The following is a 19537-nucleotide window of genomic DNA, read 5'->3' on the forward strand; positions in this document are numbered from 1 at the left end:
CTCTTCGTGCCACACCCTCTTTCTCCACTACTCTGGGTGGGTTCTAACAGATGGATTTGCAGCAAATGTCAATGTTGTGACTCCATGCATTGCACACAGTGTGGGGAGGGCTGCACAGCCCCAGAGGCAGGCCCACCTATGGGAGGGGTGTGGCCCATAGGTGCAACGTGGAACTGCAGCAAGCATGTCCGGATGGTGAGAGCAGAGCATCAGACACGGGGAACCAAGTGGGACCACACAGGGCACACGTCCAAGCAACCCTGCAGCAAGGACACACAAAGACATAATTCACAGCATTATTTTTCTGCATAAGCACAAGTTTTCATTTTCATGGAATATATATATATATACACACACACATACACACACATATATGGCCCATATATATGTGTGTACACACACACACATATATATATATATATATTTACAAATATTTTTAAAAATAACAGGAAATTTCAAAGACATTCCATTCCTTCAGAAGTACCAGTTGACTGGGCTCTGCAGTGTGTACTGCCACTGCAGTGTGAAAAGTAACAAATACCCTCATAATTTGTACCGTGTTCTCCTTCAGGCCTCCATCGCTGTCAGAGTTCTGCAAGCTAAGCAGAGAGTTTGGAAGGGATAAGACTGCATATGCCATAGTGCAGTAGGAAGGGGGTAAGACAGTCAGAGGCATCAGAGATACTGAAAAGAGGAGTAGCGTTTGGCAGGACCCCAGGAACAGTCAGCAGTGGGAAGAGAACACAAAGCAAGATAGGCGGGTGGCCTCACACAGAGCCACTGAATTATTTCAGAAAAGGAGAGGAGAACCGACAGCTTTTAAGATCCTAGAATTCCAGGGATGGTAGTGTGGTGGAGTGGGCTAAGCTACCGCTTGCAATGCCAGCTTCCCATATCAGAATACTGGTTCAAATCCTGGACACTGTGATTCCAACCTAGCTCCCTGCTAATGCACCCAGGAAGGTAGCAGAAGATGGCCTGAGTGTTTGAGTTCCTACCTGGCAGACCTAGATGGAGTTCCAAGCTCCTGTTTGCCTTTCAAATAAATAGATCTTCTAAAATGTTCCAGAATCCGACTTTAAAATATATTCCATGCTCATAAAGGGCAAATAAATGTGACCCATTCAAGGTCAACTAGTGATTCTAATGCAAATGATGCGATTGCACATCAGACTCCAAAGCTGAACTGACTTCAACTGAACCTCCATCCTCCAGCTCTCACAGCTGCCCCTCAGCTCCAGCAAAGCCTTGGCTGGGTGCTGGGCCTGGCCTCAGTGTGCAATCATGAGCGTGCCTCATCATCTGTGTAAGGTATAGCCCATGACAAGAGGGCCCCTACGGGTGTGTAGCAGGTGCTGAAACCCACACTCAGCACCATCAACAAGCTCAGGGATTGGACAATAAGGAAAAGAGCTTGAACAAGGCCGGATGCATCGTCCCTGCAGCTGAGAACGCAGAAGGACAATGCTCAATGACCTGAAGCTCTGCTAATGACTTAGCCACACGGTGCGATGACACACTCTCAGGAGGAGGTCTATCTTCAGGAACACGCAGACCCAAAAACATACAATAAGGAGACGAGCTTAGTGCCGAATGAAGAGCTCAGAATACCATAAGATGAATACCCATGACTTGAGTGTGTGTGTGTGTGTGTGTGTGTGTGTGTGAACATGCATACACTTTACATACACGGGCGGCAGTAGCATGACAGCCTAACAGTCGGACGCCTGCATCCCACATCACGGTACCTGGGCTCACTTCCTGGCTCTGGCCCCTGATCCTGCTGACGCAGACACCAGCAGGCAGCAGGGACAGCTCAAGGGCTGAGCTCCTGCCATGCATGCGGAGGCCTTGACTGCTAGGCTCCCAGCTTTGGCCCAGCACAACCATGGCCACTGTCAACATTTGGAGGGCAAATCAGCACATTTTGAGTCTCTCTCTCTCTCAAACAGATGAAATACATACATATATACACACGTGAAATGTTTATATTGGTATAAAACATTTTGAAATCCATAGGCCTTCAACATTCCTTCAAAAAAGTCATGAAAATCGATTATGACAAAAGCTATGTAGGGATTTAAAAATATTTTTGTTTGAAACATTTTAATTCCAATTTTTATGAGCTTTGTGAAAAATCCTGGTATATTCATATAGATATACATAGTAGAAGAAAGCCTGGTGTGGTAGCCTAGTGGCTAAAGTCCTTTCTTTGCAAGTGCCGGGATTCCATATGGACGCTGGTTCTAATCCCAGCGGCCCCATTTCCCATCCAGCTCCGTGCTGGTGGCCTGGGAAAGTAATCAAAGACAGCCCAAAGCCTTGAGACACTGCACACACATGGGAGATGCAGAAGAGACTCCTGGCTCCTGGCTTGGGATCAGCTCAGCTCCAGCCGTTGCAGCCACTTGGGGAGTAAATTAGTGAACGGCACATCTTCCTCTCTGTATATCTGACTATCCAATAAAAATAAATAAATCTTAAAAAAAAAAAGAGCAGGAGAAACAGGGAGAGCAAATGTAGACCTATGTACGTATACAGAAACACTCAGAGCTCAATTCCACTCATTCAACACTGAGTCCCTGCACAGGCAGGAGACTGTAAGATTGTGCTATCAGTCACAAGGAACATACCATTGAACCAAGAGACGAAGCGAAAACCAAACTGTGCCTCTCTCAGCAAGGTGGCCATTTACAGTGGGAGGTGTCCTGTGTGGTGGTTTTGTATTGAGAACGGTCAGTCATGTGAACTTAAGCCACCCTGGGTGTTGAGGTTCAGGCTCCACCACACGTACAGCCTGAGCTTCAGGATTCTCTGTAGAAGAAGCACCTCTGGCTTAAAGTGACAGAAATACCCAGAAGGTGTCCATAAAAGGGAAATATCATTACTGCTATTCGTAGTAGTAGTTACACTACTGCTGTTGCTGCTGCCACTCCTCTTACTGAGATGAACATAAAGTTCAGTAAGGGCATGGAAGAAAGCCAAGTCAATGAAACTTGGGAGATGTCTGTTGAGTGCATAGGGTTTGATGTGACGGTGAGGCTTCGGCAGGAACAGGTGTTTGCCAGAAGAACAAAACGGGGAAAAGGACACTCATTCCAAGGACAGGGGTGGCTCCATCCAGACAACAAATATTCTAGCGGGTCCAAACAACTGCTAGCAGATCGGCACAGCCGGGGTTTTAAGAGTTCAAGGTCAAAGACAGCCCATGACTAAACTTGGGATACCAAAAACAAACTTACTTCTCAAAAAGAAAGTAACAAAATCAGATTAGCCTTTTAGAAGCTACAAAGTCATTTCAACCAAACAGAACTTCACCTTGGAAGGGTTGCCACTGTGATGATGGGTCACAGGCCACAAATGACCATGATAGACCATGTCTACCATGGCATATAGTGGAGCCAGTGGAGCCAATGGTCCCATACAGTGGAGCTCAAACATTCCTATTGCCTTGCATTTTTTACTATACCTTTTCCATGTTTAGAAACACAAATGCTTACCACTGTGATCAAATCACCTGCAGAACTCAGTACAGGACCATGCTGCACAGGCTGGTGGTCTAGAAACAGACAGCACCCATAGCCTAGGTGCGTGGGCCATCACATCGTCTATGCTTGTGACAAGTACAGCCTGGGAGACACATGTCTCAGCATGTCACCTCCCCATGAAGGGACATGTGGCCAGATATGGATGCCACAAAACAGAGGCTGACTGCAATCCACAGGGTCCTCCCTCTGTCGGCAGGCCTTCACGAGTCGTTGGCTTCACTTTTAGGAATCCAGCAGCTAACTTTTCTAGGTTGACTACAGGGCCACACATTTTCTTTACTACTCATCTCTCTCCGAACCATATGGAAGAGCCTCAGGGGCCACTTTCAGGCACCCAAAAGACACACAGGACAGAGGTTCATCCTCAAAGGCACACGGCTACATCTACAGCTTTTTGGGTCAGGACACAGGGAGGGAAGGAGGTGTGGGAGGTAGGGCTCAGAACTACAGCTGGAAGCAGAGTGTGTGCAATACACCATGCACAACCGTCTATGGGAGCAGCAAGAGGTCACGACCAGGATAACGAACACGCACTGTGGCATCAAAGAAGTGAACAAAGACAGGACCACAATGCACAGTGCATCTTTCAGGCGCAGCTAGTGACAGAAGAGGTCTCTGTGGGTGGACGGTTTGGGACAATCAGCTGAACTATGGGAAGGATGTCTCCTTCAATTAGCACACGGGTCATTCGTGAGCGAATTCTGCTCATTCTCTATGTTCAAATATATCTTGGGTATGTGTCATGCAGGCTCTCAAGTCTCCAGGTTCACGTTTCACTTGCAAGTGCACCTGTCAGCAGACAGAAAATTACTCAACACCACAGAATCACATGGGGGTTCCTGATACTAGACACCCTGGGCAAATGCTAGGTATCGTTCTAGGTGTATTCCTAAACACTGTCTCCTTCAATCTTCATAACACCCTTTTGAGTAAACCAGCAGGCATGAGCAATCTCTTTGGCCCCCATATTTACTATCCTAAATGAGAGAAAATAGACAGCAGGTGGTAACAGGAGCTGAGAAATCCCAAGTCCAGATGACCTGCATTTTACACATCCCCTCTTTCCTAGAACCGACTCTTCAGATCTGGCCTTAGACTTCCTCAACACACACCTTGTTTTTTCTAGTTCATTTTTCCTTTTTAACACGGCAATGGCCCTCAAATGCCCTTGCCCTTCCTCATCCCTCAGACCTGCTTTTGGGTTTTTGCACATGTGTTTGTGTGTGTTCAATCCTGGGCCAGCCAGGGAGGGCTGTCATGCTGCTGGTCAACCATTGCATGAAATCCAAGTTCTGGATGCGCATGTCTTAACTGTGGCTCTTGGGCTGCCTCGGGGCTTGCTGGGCACCAGTGGATCTTGACTTACTTTAACTTGTTTTTCAAATAAAAGAAAACAGAGAACAAGATAATCCTATTAATCCATAATGTGGGTTTCCAACCTAGTAAGTGCTTTACAATCAACGGAGAAATTCAAAGCATCGTAGGAACAGCTAAGGCAGGCCTGGAAAATAGCAGGAACTCTATCAGTCACTCTTTGTGTCTCAGACAATAATTTTTCCCCTGAAAAACATCAAATCAAACAATAAATTATTTATTGAGCACCCATTAGGTCTGACAGCATATACGTCACTGAACACAGGAAGATTTTTTTTTCTTCTCTCAAATACTTAAATGGTGAACAGGCTGCTACGGCTGTCTCCTCTTAAGCAAGTCTGCTATGATGACCATCTTCTGAAGTGTAACACGTTGATGGCTACTTAGAGGTTTCTGGAAGGTTCTATCACTTTGTTTGCTGCCTACTGCCATCTTTAAGCTAAAGCGTTCTCCTTTACCCCCTCTGATGCTCTGATTTTTAGAATAATAAAAAAAAAAATCCTGCATCTGGGTTCTGGGGCCACTTGAATTGTCTGGACTCGAGATTGCTAATGACTTCCCTGAGATAACCCAAACTGCTGACTTAGCAAAGTCCATTCTTGACCTTGACACAAGACAAGACAGGCAAAAGGGGAAGGACTTGGCCAGGGGAGGGGGGGGGAACTTGAGGAAAAAAAAAAACATTGTAGAGGTGCTCAGATCTCTCCAAGCCCCCTCCCCATTCAGCAAACACCTGGCTGAGTTGGAAAACATGACCGGCCCAACCTTCCTACCGGCACCAATTGAAGCTGTCAGCTCTCTGCTTGTCACCAGTTGCACTGGGGGGCTCCCCCGGGCAGCCACAAGAGCCCTAATTAGGCAGAAATGACACTTCTACAACTGACCTGCCAGGACCTTTGGCAAACCGTTTAACATCATTAGTTAACATTTTTTAAAAGTGTGAATGTAAATGAACAGCCAGTGGTTTTCAATGGAGTCTGTCGGTGGCATCTCCCCCTCCCTTCTGGCTCTTTTGAACGTGAATAGTCCACTTGTTCTCTGCAGAACCGGAGGGAGGCACCAAGGGAGGAGGAGGAAGAGGACCAGTCCTCTGAGGAGAGGAGAGGCACATTAAAGCATAAACAAGCTCAGAGGAGCAGCACCCATCACTTCCTGCCTTTGTATGGGGGCCCGAACCCCCGATAAGCACCCAGGGCCACCAGAGCAGAGCATAGAGACAGCAGGAGCCCAGCAGGTTGCCATCCCAGGCCAGGCTTCCGGCCTCTGAAGCAGGCTACCTCCCAACCCTCTTCCTGCATTGTGGGCACTCCCACCAGGCAGTTCTGCAGCAGCAGTTTGGCGAGCATCTTAGTGGACAAGCAAGCCCTCGCAGGAGGACCAAGGGGCTCTCAGAGGAGTGGTTTCAGAGCCCAGCTAGGTACTTACACACAGGGGCTCGTTTCCTACCTGAAGCGGTGACCTCCCACCTTGAACCACACTTTATCTTGCTTCTGGCTTTACACCCGCACAGGCTGTACACGCTGACACTCTCCATCTGTGAGAAGGGAAAAACAGTTTTTACTGGGAAGCATTGCTGCGCCTCTTCCCGCAGCGTCCTTGCTGCACTCAGTCGTGCCCACTGCTCAAGCTTACAAGAGGCAGCCCTGGGCAGAGCAGGGGTGGCGAAGGTTTAGCTTTGAACAGGGTGCTGAGCCCTGATCACCACTGTTCGTGGCTGAGACACAGATAATGATGCCTTACTGCGTCAAGTGAAAGGGAAACAGACAGAAATGTCATGGAAACTTCAAAGTGTTATATCAACATAAGTCAGGGACAACTACATCAGGCTCTCACCTCTTGCTGACCCTAGAGAATGTGCCCTCTGGCCCCCTCTGGAAGACATGCCAGCACATGCCAGGTCCCCCACTCTCTATCCTCCCCCATTGGCTCTTGCTTATCCTTATAAACGACTTTAGTTACAAGTACATGAGTGCAGAAGGAGCTATCTGCCCCTGTGGCAGAGCCTAAACAGTGACAGGGGCTTTTCCAGCAGCCTTGGCAGCCACTGGGGGTGGACACACAGTAGGTGCACAATACATGCGAGGAGGCACCTTCCAGGCTGGTGTGCTTAAAGCAGGTGGAACGTGTGCTCCAGAGGCAGCCGGTCCTCCACCCATCTGGTGAGTTGTGTTCCATCCCTGAATTGAAGATGGGTAAACGCCAAGCAAGGCAGCATGTGGTGTGGATGACGCCTGTGACAGGCACGGGAGAGGGCGGTGTTAAGCCTGCAGTCTTGGTTTGGGGCAGGAAGAGAGGGAAAATCCTGGAAAACAACCTTAATCATAGTAAATGGGGAAGGGGGGCGAATGGCTCATCATGATGAAGCATTTAGTGCTTTTAGGCTAAATACCTCAGCATATTAAGCAAATAGAGAGGAGCCGGGGAGGCGGTGTCAGCAAATTGAACGGCACAGTGCTCAGAAAGACTATGGGAGGTGTCTGGTTCTGACCCTTTTCCCATCACATGCCTGGTCCCAGCCTGCTTGTTTAGTGTTGCTTCTCTGCTCCAGCTGCGGAGCTTATTGAAAAGCTCTTGCTCCCTGCCTGGTTTTGGCACATTTTCTGCAGGTGCCTCCTACTGCGGCCACAATGGGCCACTCCGGAGGTTCAGACCTGTCAACAGCTCCAGGGGCGGGGTGGGGGGGACGGGAGAGAGTGGGGGGAAAAGGGGGAGGCACAGTCATTGTCTTAAAGGGCCAGTGACATTGTGTGGCAGCCGCCACGGAGCTTGCAGCACTGGCACCTGCTAATGAGATGAATCCTTTCTCCCGCGCTCTTTCTCTCTTTAATGATTTAACTTGATCGCTTTGGTTCCATTCTGGAAGGGGAATTGCTCCATTGATCATATAAAGTAATTGCCTGTAAAACATTGCTCTGCAGCAACTCCCCCTTCCCCGGCTGAAAATGTCACAGCAATTGAAAAGCTCTTAGCCCCATTCAAGAATGGGCTTGCTAAAGAGAACAGTGTTCATGCATCCCAAGGACTTGTGTGTTCCCGCACTTACAAGTTTATGGTGTGATGATGGATTTTTTTTTGAAAATGAAGAATTTCCCTCTGAGATGATTTTTGTGTGAAATGACAGGGAAGGAACTAAATAGGTTAACAAAAAAAAAAAAAATCCCACAAACCAACCACACACACACACACACACACACACACACACAAACCCTGCAACCCTAAAAAGCAGATTATCTCCTGTTCACCGATGGGAATCTACCTCCCAGCATCTCTACAGTCCTTTTCCCAGAAGCCAGGAATGCAGAGTGATGCCCACAGGGTCCGGCCCCAAGCAGGCAGGCAGGGAGAAGGCACTATCTTTGTCCAGGAAGTGAGTGGACACTTTGGTTTTGGCTAGCATTTGCTGATTTTTCAGATCTGTCACTTGGCGGCAGCAGTGACACACTGTGGGAACGCAGACCACACACTTCAGGGACTCTTGTAAATGGTTTTATTAAATAGCCGACCGACCACCACATCAACATGAGGGAGTCACCCACCTGGGGGAAGGCCACTTCTGCCATGGCCGTGAACCTGCCAGGGAAACAAACGGCTGCTGGCGAGTGGTTTCGCTGGCTTCTCGGTGTCTAGCTAAATAAGAGGGGGACTTTTCCTGTCCAACTAGGGGGATGCCACAGTTGCTTTGGGCCAAGCAGACACGTCCTCAACGTGACAACAAAGCTTCAGGTGAGTTCTCTTTCCCCAGGATGAGACTTGGGTGTCTTCAGGTGCTGGCGGGGTGCTTTCTAACAAAGAGGGTGTGTTGAGGACTGAGCGATACAGGATTGCTCAGTCACAGCCCAGAAAACTTAACACAGCTAAATCCAGTGACAAAGGACATGGGACCAACTATCATCATGTGTTGGTACAGCCCTCTACTTTTTGAGATTTAGGGATTTGAGGTTCTAAAATCTTTGCTATCGTCAGACTACACATGCCATTTAATTAGGACAGGAACATGCATACACTAATATATACTGTGTATGTTAAAAAGTGTTTTTCCTTTACTTTTATGGTGAAGAACATGCTTCATGCCAAAAAAAATTCTTGAAATTTGATAACCACAAAATAATCTCGTTCCTGGAGAGGAAGAATTACATTAATGGCCCTTAATCAGTAACTTGACTTTTTACTTTTTTATTTGCTTAGACTGGAAGTACTTTTTATGTTTTTGTCTGGAAAATGAAACATACTAGGGTGCTTCCCCAAAGTTCATGGCGACAAATGAAACTGAAAAGTAAGTTTATTTTAGTGCAAAAGAATTTTGAGATCTACGCATATGGAGTGCCCTCAAAAAGTTTGTGGGATTTTTTTTTTGAATGCACTGATTTCAAATTTTGTTGTATCAAAATAATCTTACTCTTCTAGGAATTCTCTGAAGTATCCTTAGATAATCTTACTTTAATAGATACATAATTAGATAAAATAGAACCAAATACAATGTGGAACTCAATGATCCCAAAAGTTCTGCTCAGCTCAAGACCTTATTCTACAAAAGTTAAAAAAAAAAAAAAAAAGGTGTGCAGAGAACTTGGGAACAGCTACCTGGTGGGTTACTCCTTGCCGCTTTGTGTTAGGACAGAGGCCGCGGGTTGAGTCAAGCCCCTGCAGCCAAGCACAGGACAGTCCAGGCCAGAAGCCAAAGCCCATTGACAGAACGGCACCAAAGGCCAGCAGAGTACCCAGGGAGGACTGGAAAGGTGGCAGGGAGGGAGGGGGGCCAGCTGCCATCGCCATACCGGTGTCCTTCACACGAACTCCCTGAGACACTCTCCTCCCATGTTTTTGAAGAGGGGGTGGGCCCCTGCAGGAGGAGAAAGCCAGCCGTGGAAGCACCTGGTCTGCCAGTGGAATGAAGGTCTTGTCTGGTAGCAGCCACGAGCTGGTTCTTGCTTCTCCATCCTCCTTGGTTTCTGGAGAGGGCCAACAGCAGCTCTCAAGTTCACAGGCAGCACCGCACTCTGAAGCTAAGGCTTCCTAGGGGGCTGCAAAGCACATTTCAGGCCTCCAGACTTCACCACGTGTAGACCAGCCTTCGGTTCTGTGTGTTTGAACCTCATCTTAAGCAAGGCTTCGTCAGATGTCGGGCGTGTATTTAAGCATGAAACAAGCACACATTAAACTGTGTGCAGCCTTCCTGTGTGTGTGCACAGCTGACTGACGGCTTGCAGAGGGCTGAGAACTGTGCTGGGGGCACATATGGGATTGTTCTGAGTGACAATTGCTAATGTGTCTTTGTAAGACAGACCTGCACATTTACTAAGGCAGTGAGAATCACAGGCCCATCAAGCGGAGCACTTGAGTTACTCAGTAAACTCAGGTGTTCACATGTGTTAACTGGCATGTTTCCCATCCACTGAGAGTCAGCGTTAAGATCTTGGTGCTTCAATAAAAAGCTAATGGTGGGCAAGACGAGTGCCAGCACCTGTTGAGATATTCAAATGATCAGTGCAGAAGGTGCACGCATGGTGACTTCCGGTTAGAAAATGCTGTCAGTCTGAATGCTGCTTTCTAGCTCCTGAACTGAAAAAATAAAAAAAAGTCACTGGTTAAGGGGGGAAAGGTTTGGCTATTCTATGCCTTCACAGAAAGCTTAAGATTGTTCTAAATGAACAGTGCGATCACAGTGTTGACGATGGAGTGAGATCTGCCTGAAGCTCTAGAGGTACAGTCCACTCCCACCCAAGGCTCTGTGGTTCTTCCTGCTACAATTTTCTCAGAACTGCCTGCTGCAAAGTTTCCTTCCTTTCTAAAACCAGAAAGTACTAAGTAGTTCAAGTTTTCCCCTCCATTTGGTACAGGTCACAGCCCCTTTCCTCCAATCATCTCATTCCAGAGTTACAGCTTGTTTTAAAATGTCCAACTGAAACAGGCGCACCCTGTCAATCAACACAAACGCAATTGACTCCTGGGAACTAGGGGCAGGCGTCCAGCACCCAAACACCCCCAAATCTTACCTACACATGTGGTTAGAAGTAGATGTGATGCGGGTAGGAGGTGTCTAACCTCAAGCCCAAGGTCATAAATGTTAACAGTCCAAACGCTGGGATGGCCTGAACCAGGGGTGGAAGCTCAGCCTTAACATCACAGGGTGATGTGTCTGGTCCACCAACCAGCCAGGGGAGTCTGTATCAAGGAGGGTTTTTGGTTTTTTTTTGTTTTGTTTTTTGGTTTTGTTTTGTTTTCTCCCTTAGTATTAGGGCCTCAGAAAAGAGAGAAAACTTCAAGCAATGGCCCTGGTGAGTTAAGAGGAAACACCATACTGCAAAAGTCGATTGAAAATATAAATTAAAAGAAATCTTACAATCCTGAATTTACATAGATTGCTTCTTAAAAATAGCACAAAAAGACAATTAACTTTCCACTAGGTTTACAGGGATGTACAAAAAAGTATTAATTGAACAAATAATATTTTACTTGCAAAGGTCTTGGCTAAGAACTCAAAGTGTCTTTCGCTTTCAGTAACGTGGAAAAGGATCATACAAGGATAATATTAACTCTAAAGCGAACACATTGATAAACATGCATTCATTCCAACTATCATTCTTTCAATTTAAAGCCAGCCCTTTATTTTTTCCCCCTAAAAAAAGAAAAAAGGAGCCTTTCATTTTGTATTTTCAAAAACAGCACAGGGACCTGATATTTCCCGTCCTGGCTGTCTGTGAAGAAAAGAAAGCATTTCTGATCAGGCTATGAAGGCTGAAGTCAGATTCCCAAGTTAAAATGGGGTCATTTTACATCAAAAGCAAGCTGTTCCCTCAAAGTTACAGAGGCAGAAAAACTGTGTGCAAAGTGCCAGGTTCTAGGGCTGACTGCATGACTACACCTGCCGTCCCCGCCCACGGGCTGGTAATGCCCAGAAAATCCCACAAAGCTGCAAACCCTGGGGGGGTGTTGGGAGAGGGGTGATTACCCAGGGCAGCTCAGGACCTTCCAAATCAATCAGTTGTTCATAAACCAAACCCCGGTTTTGCAGGAGTCTTGCAGGACCCAGGAAGGAGCACAGTCCTAATTGTGTGTGTGTGTGTGTGGGAGGGTGTTGTGAGATACCACAGGGCCGGGCGGGGGTGGTGGGGGAAGTAGACCCTGGATAACTCCTGCTACCTCCCTGGGCCTTGTCTCTAACTGCACACACACACACACGGGGATCTGAGAAAGCGCCTGGATGCCTCGTTCCAAATTTCACTTAGCTTCGTGTATCTCCAAGTGAAAAGAGCTTTTTACTCAACTGCCCCCAAACTCGACCGTTTCCTTCTGAGGACTATAGCGTCAGCTCCAATCGCACCTTCCTTATCCTCCCATCTCCAAGCGGGAGGCAGTTAAAATACAGTCCTCCTTACCATGACCCAGGCCGAAGACAAGCCCACGAACAACAGAGCATTTCAGCCTTTTATTTCTACTTAATCGTTCTCCTTTGAGCATGAATGGAAACATAACTTAGTTTTTGGAGAAACTGATTTCATTATTGCTTTTAGTTCTTTAATATCTACTTAACATCTTGAGAAATCACAGAATATTAAATTTAAAAAAAACAGAACTAAATTAAAAAAACCAGAAGCACGCACACATTATCATTTTTGGACACTCAATGTATTGTTAAAAATCTGGGTCAAAAATGTAATCTAACACATTTCAGATTCATTTATAAATGTCACCTTGAATAATTTTGGAAGCACACAGGACTCCAGTGATAATAATTTATATATGGTCCTATTATAAGAAAGACATGGAGCTTGGTGAAATCAATATTGAGAAATTTACCTTAAATGATTTAATTTACTAAAACAAAACAAAACAAAAAAACTACGCATTTATTTTCAAATTTAAAAAATCTCAATAATTCTTAATCCGCATTTGTGCTAGTGTCTTTTTAAATACTCAAATAATGAATTCTCAAATTTAAGTAAAACGAAATTGATGATTTTCCAAGACAAATCAAGACAGAAAAACAGTAATGGCAACACTGGCAACCAAAACCATGACCCTTCACTTTGCCAATAATTAATATAAAGAGTCAAGACCTAAATTTCTGGTTGTTCTGCTTTTCAGTTTGCCCAAATAATTTTCTGCAGGTTTCACATCCCTGCAAGCTTCGTGGCTGGACCCATAGAACCCATCAGGTATAAAGACAGAAACAGTCTTGGGATTTTGCTAACAAGAAACAGATAACTCCTCTTAAGTAGATTAACTTAAAGTACATTTTCAGTTAAAATCCCCTTCGATCGGGTTCTTAAGTTTAATTACAAAAGTCAAACAGTTTATTAGGTCTCATTCAAGTGCAACAACCAATTTGGTTGGCACAGGACTCTCACGGGCCAGAAAACAAACCAAATTTTGCTATTTGTAGCTTTGCAGGGAAAGCAGTTTTAGGCACTGGTTGATAAAGTACCTAACACGCCTTGCCTGGGACTTTCTCCTTTGCTGCCTTCAATGTGGATATTTAACGTTTTCTGAACTCATCGTAAACGCAATAACAATATTTATTTTGCTCCTTTTTAAGCACAAATTAGGAAACCTGGCCTTTATAGGGTATTTTACTTATATACCTCTTATGGATCCTGTAATTATGCCATAAAACACTCTTATGTTGTGTCAACTTCTATAAAATTCAAGAAATATTATTTATTTAAAAATGGAAAAATCACTTGCCTAGAGAATACCCTTAGCCTGGTCTCTCCTTTTTCCTGCATGCACTGGCTGCCTAACGGCCACACCTCCAGTCTCACTCAGCCCATACAGAAACTGTGTGCCTATTCCGTGAAAAACACCAATTAAACTGCCAACAGTAGCATCTCCAACAGCATCTTTTGGTCTTCAGTGTCAAAGGCCTTTGAACAAATGACCGGAAGGCTACATGTAAAGCAGCCCCTGAGAGCGTGCCAGCTTCAGGCCACCACATCATGACCATGGCCTTTCAGAACAACAGCACATCAACTTATTTTTTGCACAAAGGGGGCTCCGCTATCTATTCAGTTCAGTCTGAAGTCCTGCGCAAAGCTACACGAAGCTTACAGAGGCTCCATCTTCCTTCCCCTTCATTCATCTGGTGGTAGCATTGTTTACCAGTGTTGGGCAGACAGGAAGATGTTTGTGTGGATTTTTTTGTAAATTATTCCCTGGGCAGTAAACATACTAGTTGAGGAGACAGGCTCTGACAGGGTAAGTAACTTGTGCAAGGTCACACAGCCTGGCACAGAACAAACAGGGACATGAACCTAGTTCTAAGACCCAAACAAGTTCAGGCTCTCTAGCTGTACCCGCGATCAGGTTATTGCTGAGTGAAGCCTTATCATTCCATTTCTGCCATGATCCATGGAGAAATGTTTTAAAAGCAGCAGTGCTCAACCTCCCCTACTAATATTCCATATTTTAAAAAGACCCACGCATGGGCCCTGTCTCCCAGAGTCCATTGGTCTGGGGTAAGTGTTGCTGGCTATTGCAGCAGTGACTACATTGGCGCACACCGCCTCCTCAAGGTGCTTACGTCCTGATGGCACCTTGTGGAGCCTCACCAAATCCCTGGGCAACCTTAATGCACAGCTCTGGCTGAGACCCCATGAACACAGCACCAGAGCTCTTTCTCCCAGACCTCCACGGTAGTAACTCACCCAGCTCCTCCAGGAAGGGTGCCTCCTCCAGGAAGCTGACCCCAGACGGTACTGTCTCAGACTTCCAGCTTGGCCAGACAGGCAGCTAGCTACCCTGGAAACGCAAAGCCAGGGAAGTCAGCCGAGTCTGGCTCACATTTCACCAGTGCTATTAATCACCCATGCAGTCCTGGGCCGCTCACCGACCTTGTGTGGATGTGATGCAGACTCACTGGCATCAAGTAAGGAAAGTTCTAGGCATATGAAAGAACTCAATCAAAGGGAGTGTTTGCTGTGGCTTTCTGGTTGTTATTGTTGCTCTTACTACAGTGGTAATGACTACTTCTGGGAGACATATTTATGGAAAATAAACAAATTAAGAACTCCTCTTTTATAAATCAAATTACTGCTACTTCGACTACTTAGCATTTAATTTGCAGGTATTTATATGTGTATTCAGCGTGGCAATCACATTTCTCATCCATGACAACTGGGTGAGCAAGGTGAACTCGCACGCTCCTGTTTTTCAGAGAGAAAGGCAATGTCTTCCATCTACTCTGTCTCTCTCGTTGCTATGATTCTATAATTAAAGGCACCTGCCATCCCATTCATTAGTTCCCTCTGAAAACTGATATTCAACACAGACGTCAAATGCAGAAAAGAGGAATTAACAAGCTCTTGATAGCAACCCCAAAACAGCATTTAAGTAACCACTCTGAACACTGAAGTTGTGTAAACAAGCTCCAATTGCAATAAAGGTGTTGGAAAAGATTAAAGAAAAAAAAGAACAAATACAAGCTTCTTCATCCTCATGCATTTAGAATACATCTGACATAGCTTAGGAATGCTTAGACACGCAGACTTGAGAATGGTTCATTTCCTCCTTACAGGAGCTTCAGTGGGCAGGTTGGAATAGACGTGTGCGTGTGTGTGTGTGTGTGTGTGTATTTGAATCAGTGTTATGGGAAATCCCCATAAGTCTATTCTTTTCTTATGTTCAGAGTTTCCATGAATAAAATATAAAGGTCCCCAAAAGTACTTCTGAGCTCACAGTCAGGATAGTGGTATGAGCGGAGGGAGGTCCCCAGGCCTCAATTTTTTGGTTGTTAAAAATAAAGTATTCATGATTAAAAGAGGTTACACGGATGCAGCTCAAACTTCTTTTCTGACAGATGAGTCAAGAGCTTAGGGACCACTGGATTCCAGCCTAGGTTTCCTCATTCCCCCAGTCTCACACTACACAACTCCCGGGATGTTGACAGTGAGATCTGTACCCTCATGTCCTCTTTCCAAAGGAGGTTTCAGGAACTTTTTAAATCTCCTGAACCATTCCCTCCCTCCCATCCCAAACTCCCCAGGTTGGTACCTTTATGCTTAATACCATACCCAGCTTCTCTCTGGACACTTAGTCTCAACATGAAACAGAAATATAATGATGAAGGTAGTAAAACAAGGATTGTTTGGACATCCAACACCTGCTGTGCCTGAATGCATCTCCAAGCTAAATCGCCAGGGCTCCTAACATCCAAACAAAACTTATAAACAGGAAGATTTATGTTCTTGACTCTGGATCTGTTCAGATTATATAGGCTAACAACTTTTCAAAATGCCTTATGTCTATTACTTCCGTCTTTCATTCCAATGACTACGAAGTGCTACTGGGTGTTACTGATACGTTGGCATGAGGAGAAGGATTGTAAATTGATTTGACTCACTGCTCTTTCCCTGATGCCTGGAACAGTGCCTGGCACACGGTAGACATTCAATAAATGCTGAATGAATGATAAAGTTAGACCGGAATGGTAGTTTATGCTTCGCCTCTAGACAGTTCTATTTGAGATGATGGAATGAGTCTACAAAGGCAGTCACTAAATTCCTAATAATCGCTTCTGTCTTCAATCTTCCTTATGTAATATCCTTTCCTCAAATACTTTTAGTGACATTTTTCCAAAGTTATACAAGTAACTCATTCATTTTAAGAAAATCACATACTATCAATAAAGATATGGAAGAACATTAAAGTTCATACGATCCCATCATCCAAAGACAAGACAGTTCACGCACTGGTGTCTCCCACAGACTTTGTGAGTTGAACTTTTTCCTCTTTCTCTAAGCCCTTTTTGTTTTCTGTTGCAGCACCTTGCCCTTCTCCTATGTCAGACACACATCCTTTCCCACTGTAAGGTTCTCACTACAATGGATTCTCCCCTCTTCCCTGCAGAGGCTGCACCTGTCAATTCTTCAGCTTTCAGCCCCAGACAGGCATCCCATTTCAGGGCTTTCAGCCTTCTCTTTCCTCTGGGAAACCAGTGCTGCTCAAACTCTGCGAGCCTAAAGCCAAGGCCAGGCATTGTGTTGCCTCCATTGAGATCAGACCACTCCTTGATCTTCTGTCACCTGTCACACTACAAGTCATCCACGCCTTTCCCCTCCCCCAACCCTGTACCCAGTCATGTAAAGCCACTTCCATCCCTCCTTCCTATTCTACCTCATCTGTCAACGCTATCATCACTGTTTTAGGACTTAAATCTGTATCATTTTCTACTTGGGTCTCTTGTATTTGGGAGGACTCAACACCACCTACCTCATCACTTCCATCCCACCCACCCTGCATTCATGAATTTGTGACTGCTACTTACTCAGATAGGACGGGACTTTCTGCCCCAGACTGGTTTTTCTCTACCCTGGTTTCTCATTTTTCTGGCTAACAAGCCCTGTGCTCCAACCAGGCAGCCACTCTCCTTGCTCACTCAATTCCAAAACATCTGGTTCTGAGTTAAGGATCCATTGACCACGGAGGTGCGATCCCCGTTCCACTTCTCTCAGAGACTGCTCACTGCTCACTTCACCTTTCTGCTAAGATGAAGTGTAAACACCACTCACTGCGCATCGCTTCAGTCTGGTAACACACTGATGCTGTGGATACAGTGGTGAACAAGACAGACCAGGTCCCCATTCTCACGGCACTCTGAGGCCATGGGCTAGGGAAGGGAGGCCTCAAAACATTGTGGAAGAGGAAGGGCACTTTGAACCATCCTTCCAAATGTCAAGTCAGGAACAGGTTAGGAGCCGTTACAAGGTCTGGGTCCCACACCAGAGCACCTGGTTCAACCAGGCTCCAGGCCTTGGACGCAGTGCTGTTGGCTCAAGCAACTGGGTTCCTGCCTGAAATGCTAACCGAGCTGGGGAGGGAAACAGAAGGTGGGAGCTTCCTCTCTCTCTCTAATAACTACGTAACAAAGTTTTCAAAGTCAAATGTCAAATAAGACAGACCCTGTTTTCTACACCTGTCAGCTGGGACAGCCTGTGGGGGATGTAGATGAGTGAATGAGCCACTCATTCCCACCACCAAGGGGCTTCCAGCAGGTAGGGTAAGGCAGGTGCACAGGGACCTCTTTTAGAAAGAGGGCCAGAGCCTAGGAGACTCCGAATGCGGAGGGAGCCAGCAGGGGTGCGGGGCCTGTTGTCCACGTGGAGAACGCACATGTTGCTCATCTGAAACCAGACGGGCACCTACTGAAAACACAGATACCGTTTGTAAGTGATTTCTCAGCATCCTAAGGGAGTAAGGAAGAAGGCAGAGGAGTTACGCGATCTGTTTACATCGGGAACATAAACAGGCAAAGGTAGAAGCGGCACATTCGTTCCCTCTGGGTCTATCCCTGTGGCAGCAGACTGGCAGGGCACACCCACTCTCTTGACCACACAGGACACCTGCTAGGGGTCACCAAGCCAAGCAGGCAGCCTGGATCTAAACAGCCTGCTCTAGGGCGACACAAGAACACCATTTCACTTCCCCTTGTCCCACCCGCACATTCCTCTCCCCTTGTCCTACCCCCATCCCTGAAAGCTCACCCCATATCCCCCAACACACACACACACACACACACACACACACACACACACACAACCAGTTTTCCACTCCTGCCTAATGGCAGGTCGTTAACAAACAAGGGGGGCTGAAAAATGGATTCCTGGGACTGCCACAGCGCGGTGACAACACTCTGGGTTCTCGGCAGGTGATGCAAGCTGGAGGGGAGTCTCGGGGTCAGGGGGCGCACTAAGAAATAGTCGGGGTAAAATCCTCCCACGCCTCTGCGTGACGCGCTTTGGGAGAACGCTAAACCTCTCCCCAGCCTGAAAAAGTGATGACGAACGAGGCCGGGAAAGTTCTAGACTCGGGTCGCTGGAGACCCCCAGGCCCAACCCTGCAGAGGAGAGCCCAGAAGCAGGGGGAACCTAAGGCTGCAAGGCTCGCGAGATCTAGGGTCGGGATCTCGTTGCGTTGCCTGGCGACAGAAGACGCTCGCGGGCCCCCAGGGCTAGACCCAGCTGAAGCCTGAAAGCTCCTACCATGGGGGACGACGGTGGCGGCCGCGGCTGCGGGACCCCTAGGGAGCTGCAGAGGCTGAAGCAGCAGGCGATGGAGTACTACCAGGAGAACGGCGTTCCGCGCCGGCTGGAAGAGCTGCTCAACTCCACCTTCTACCTTCAGCCCACCGACGTCTACGGGCACCTGGTCTGTACCTGGTTTGGCCTCCTTCCGCCCTCCGGCCGCTCTCCCTGCGCCCCGCGCTGCGGCAAAGCGGGGCGCGTGCGCCACAGAGCCGCGCGTGCGCTCTGCCGCCCCGGTCGGAGCAGGTGGCTGGGCCGGTGGTGGCGGGAAGAAGCGGGGAGGACACCCGAGGGCAGAATCTCAGAAAGTGCTGGAAAGCACACAGCGGATGGAGGGCTGCTGGCGGATGTGTAGCCACAGCGATAGCTCAGAGCCTGGCGAGCGTCAGCGGTCCGCTCTCCCCAACGGCCTGCAGCTGACTGTATGTTTAAAGCCACTGCCTCCAGCCTTCATTGGATTACGGTGTGTCTGAACTGGCTGTTGGGGCGACTTGGCTTCAGCCCTGCCTGGGGCCGCATCCAGCTGGACCCTCTAAGTCCAGGTGATGTTGGGGTTTTAAGTTTGTATGGGCTTCTCTGCCGGGAGGCTGGTTTCCA

The 19537-nt window shown here is 47.0% G+C and overlaps 1 protein-coding gene and 1 long non-coding RNA gene across 5 annotated transcripts in view; one reads left to right on the top strand and one right to left on the bottom strand.

Annotated features, from left to right (window-relative positions):
- LOC131481661 (uncharacterized) lies at positions 1-19130 on the bottom strand. Of its 2 annotated transcripts, XR_009246486.1 has the most exons (4): positions 18899-19130; positions 6369-6456; positions 4988-5108; positions 1-260 (listed from the first exon to the last, which is right to left on the bottom strand). It is a non-coding gene; the product is annotated as an uncharacterized LOC131481661 (long non-coding RNA). The 2 variants fall into 2 exon arrangements; XR_009246485.1 differs by lacking the exon at positions 4988-5108.
- ENO4 (enolase 4) overlaps positions 18772-19537 on the top strand; it is a 23402-nt gene continuing 22636 nt past the window's right edge. The window contains exon 1 of one of the 3 annotated variants that reach the window (XM_058671419.1): positions 18772-19064. In XM_058671419.1, coding sequence (XP_058527402.1) covers positions 18900-19064 — 165 coding nt within the window. In that variant the 5' untranslated portion in view covers positions 18772-18899. The remainder of the gene's footprint in view (positions 19065-19537) is intronic. The other 2 variants (XM_058671418.1, XR_009246484.1) reach the window with 2 other exon arrangements.

Source organism: Ochotona princeps, chromosome 13 (assembly GCF_030435755.1).
Source record: "Ochotona princeps isolate mOchPri1 chromosome 13, mOchPri1.hap1, whole genome shotgun sequence".
NCBI lineage: Eukaryota > Metazoa > Chordata > Mammalia > Lagomorpha > Ochotonidae > Ochotona > Ochotona princeps.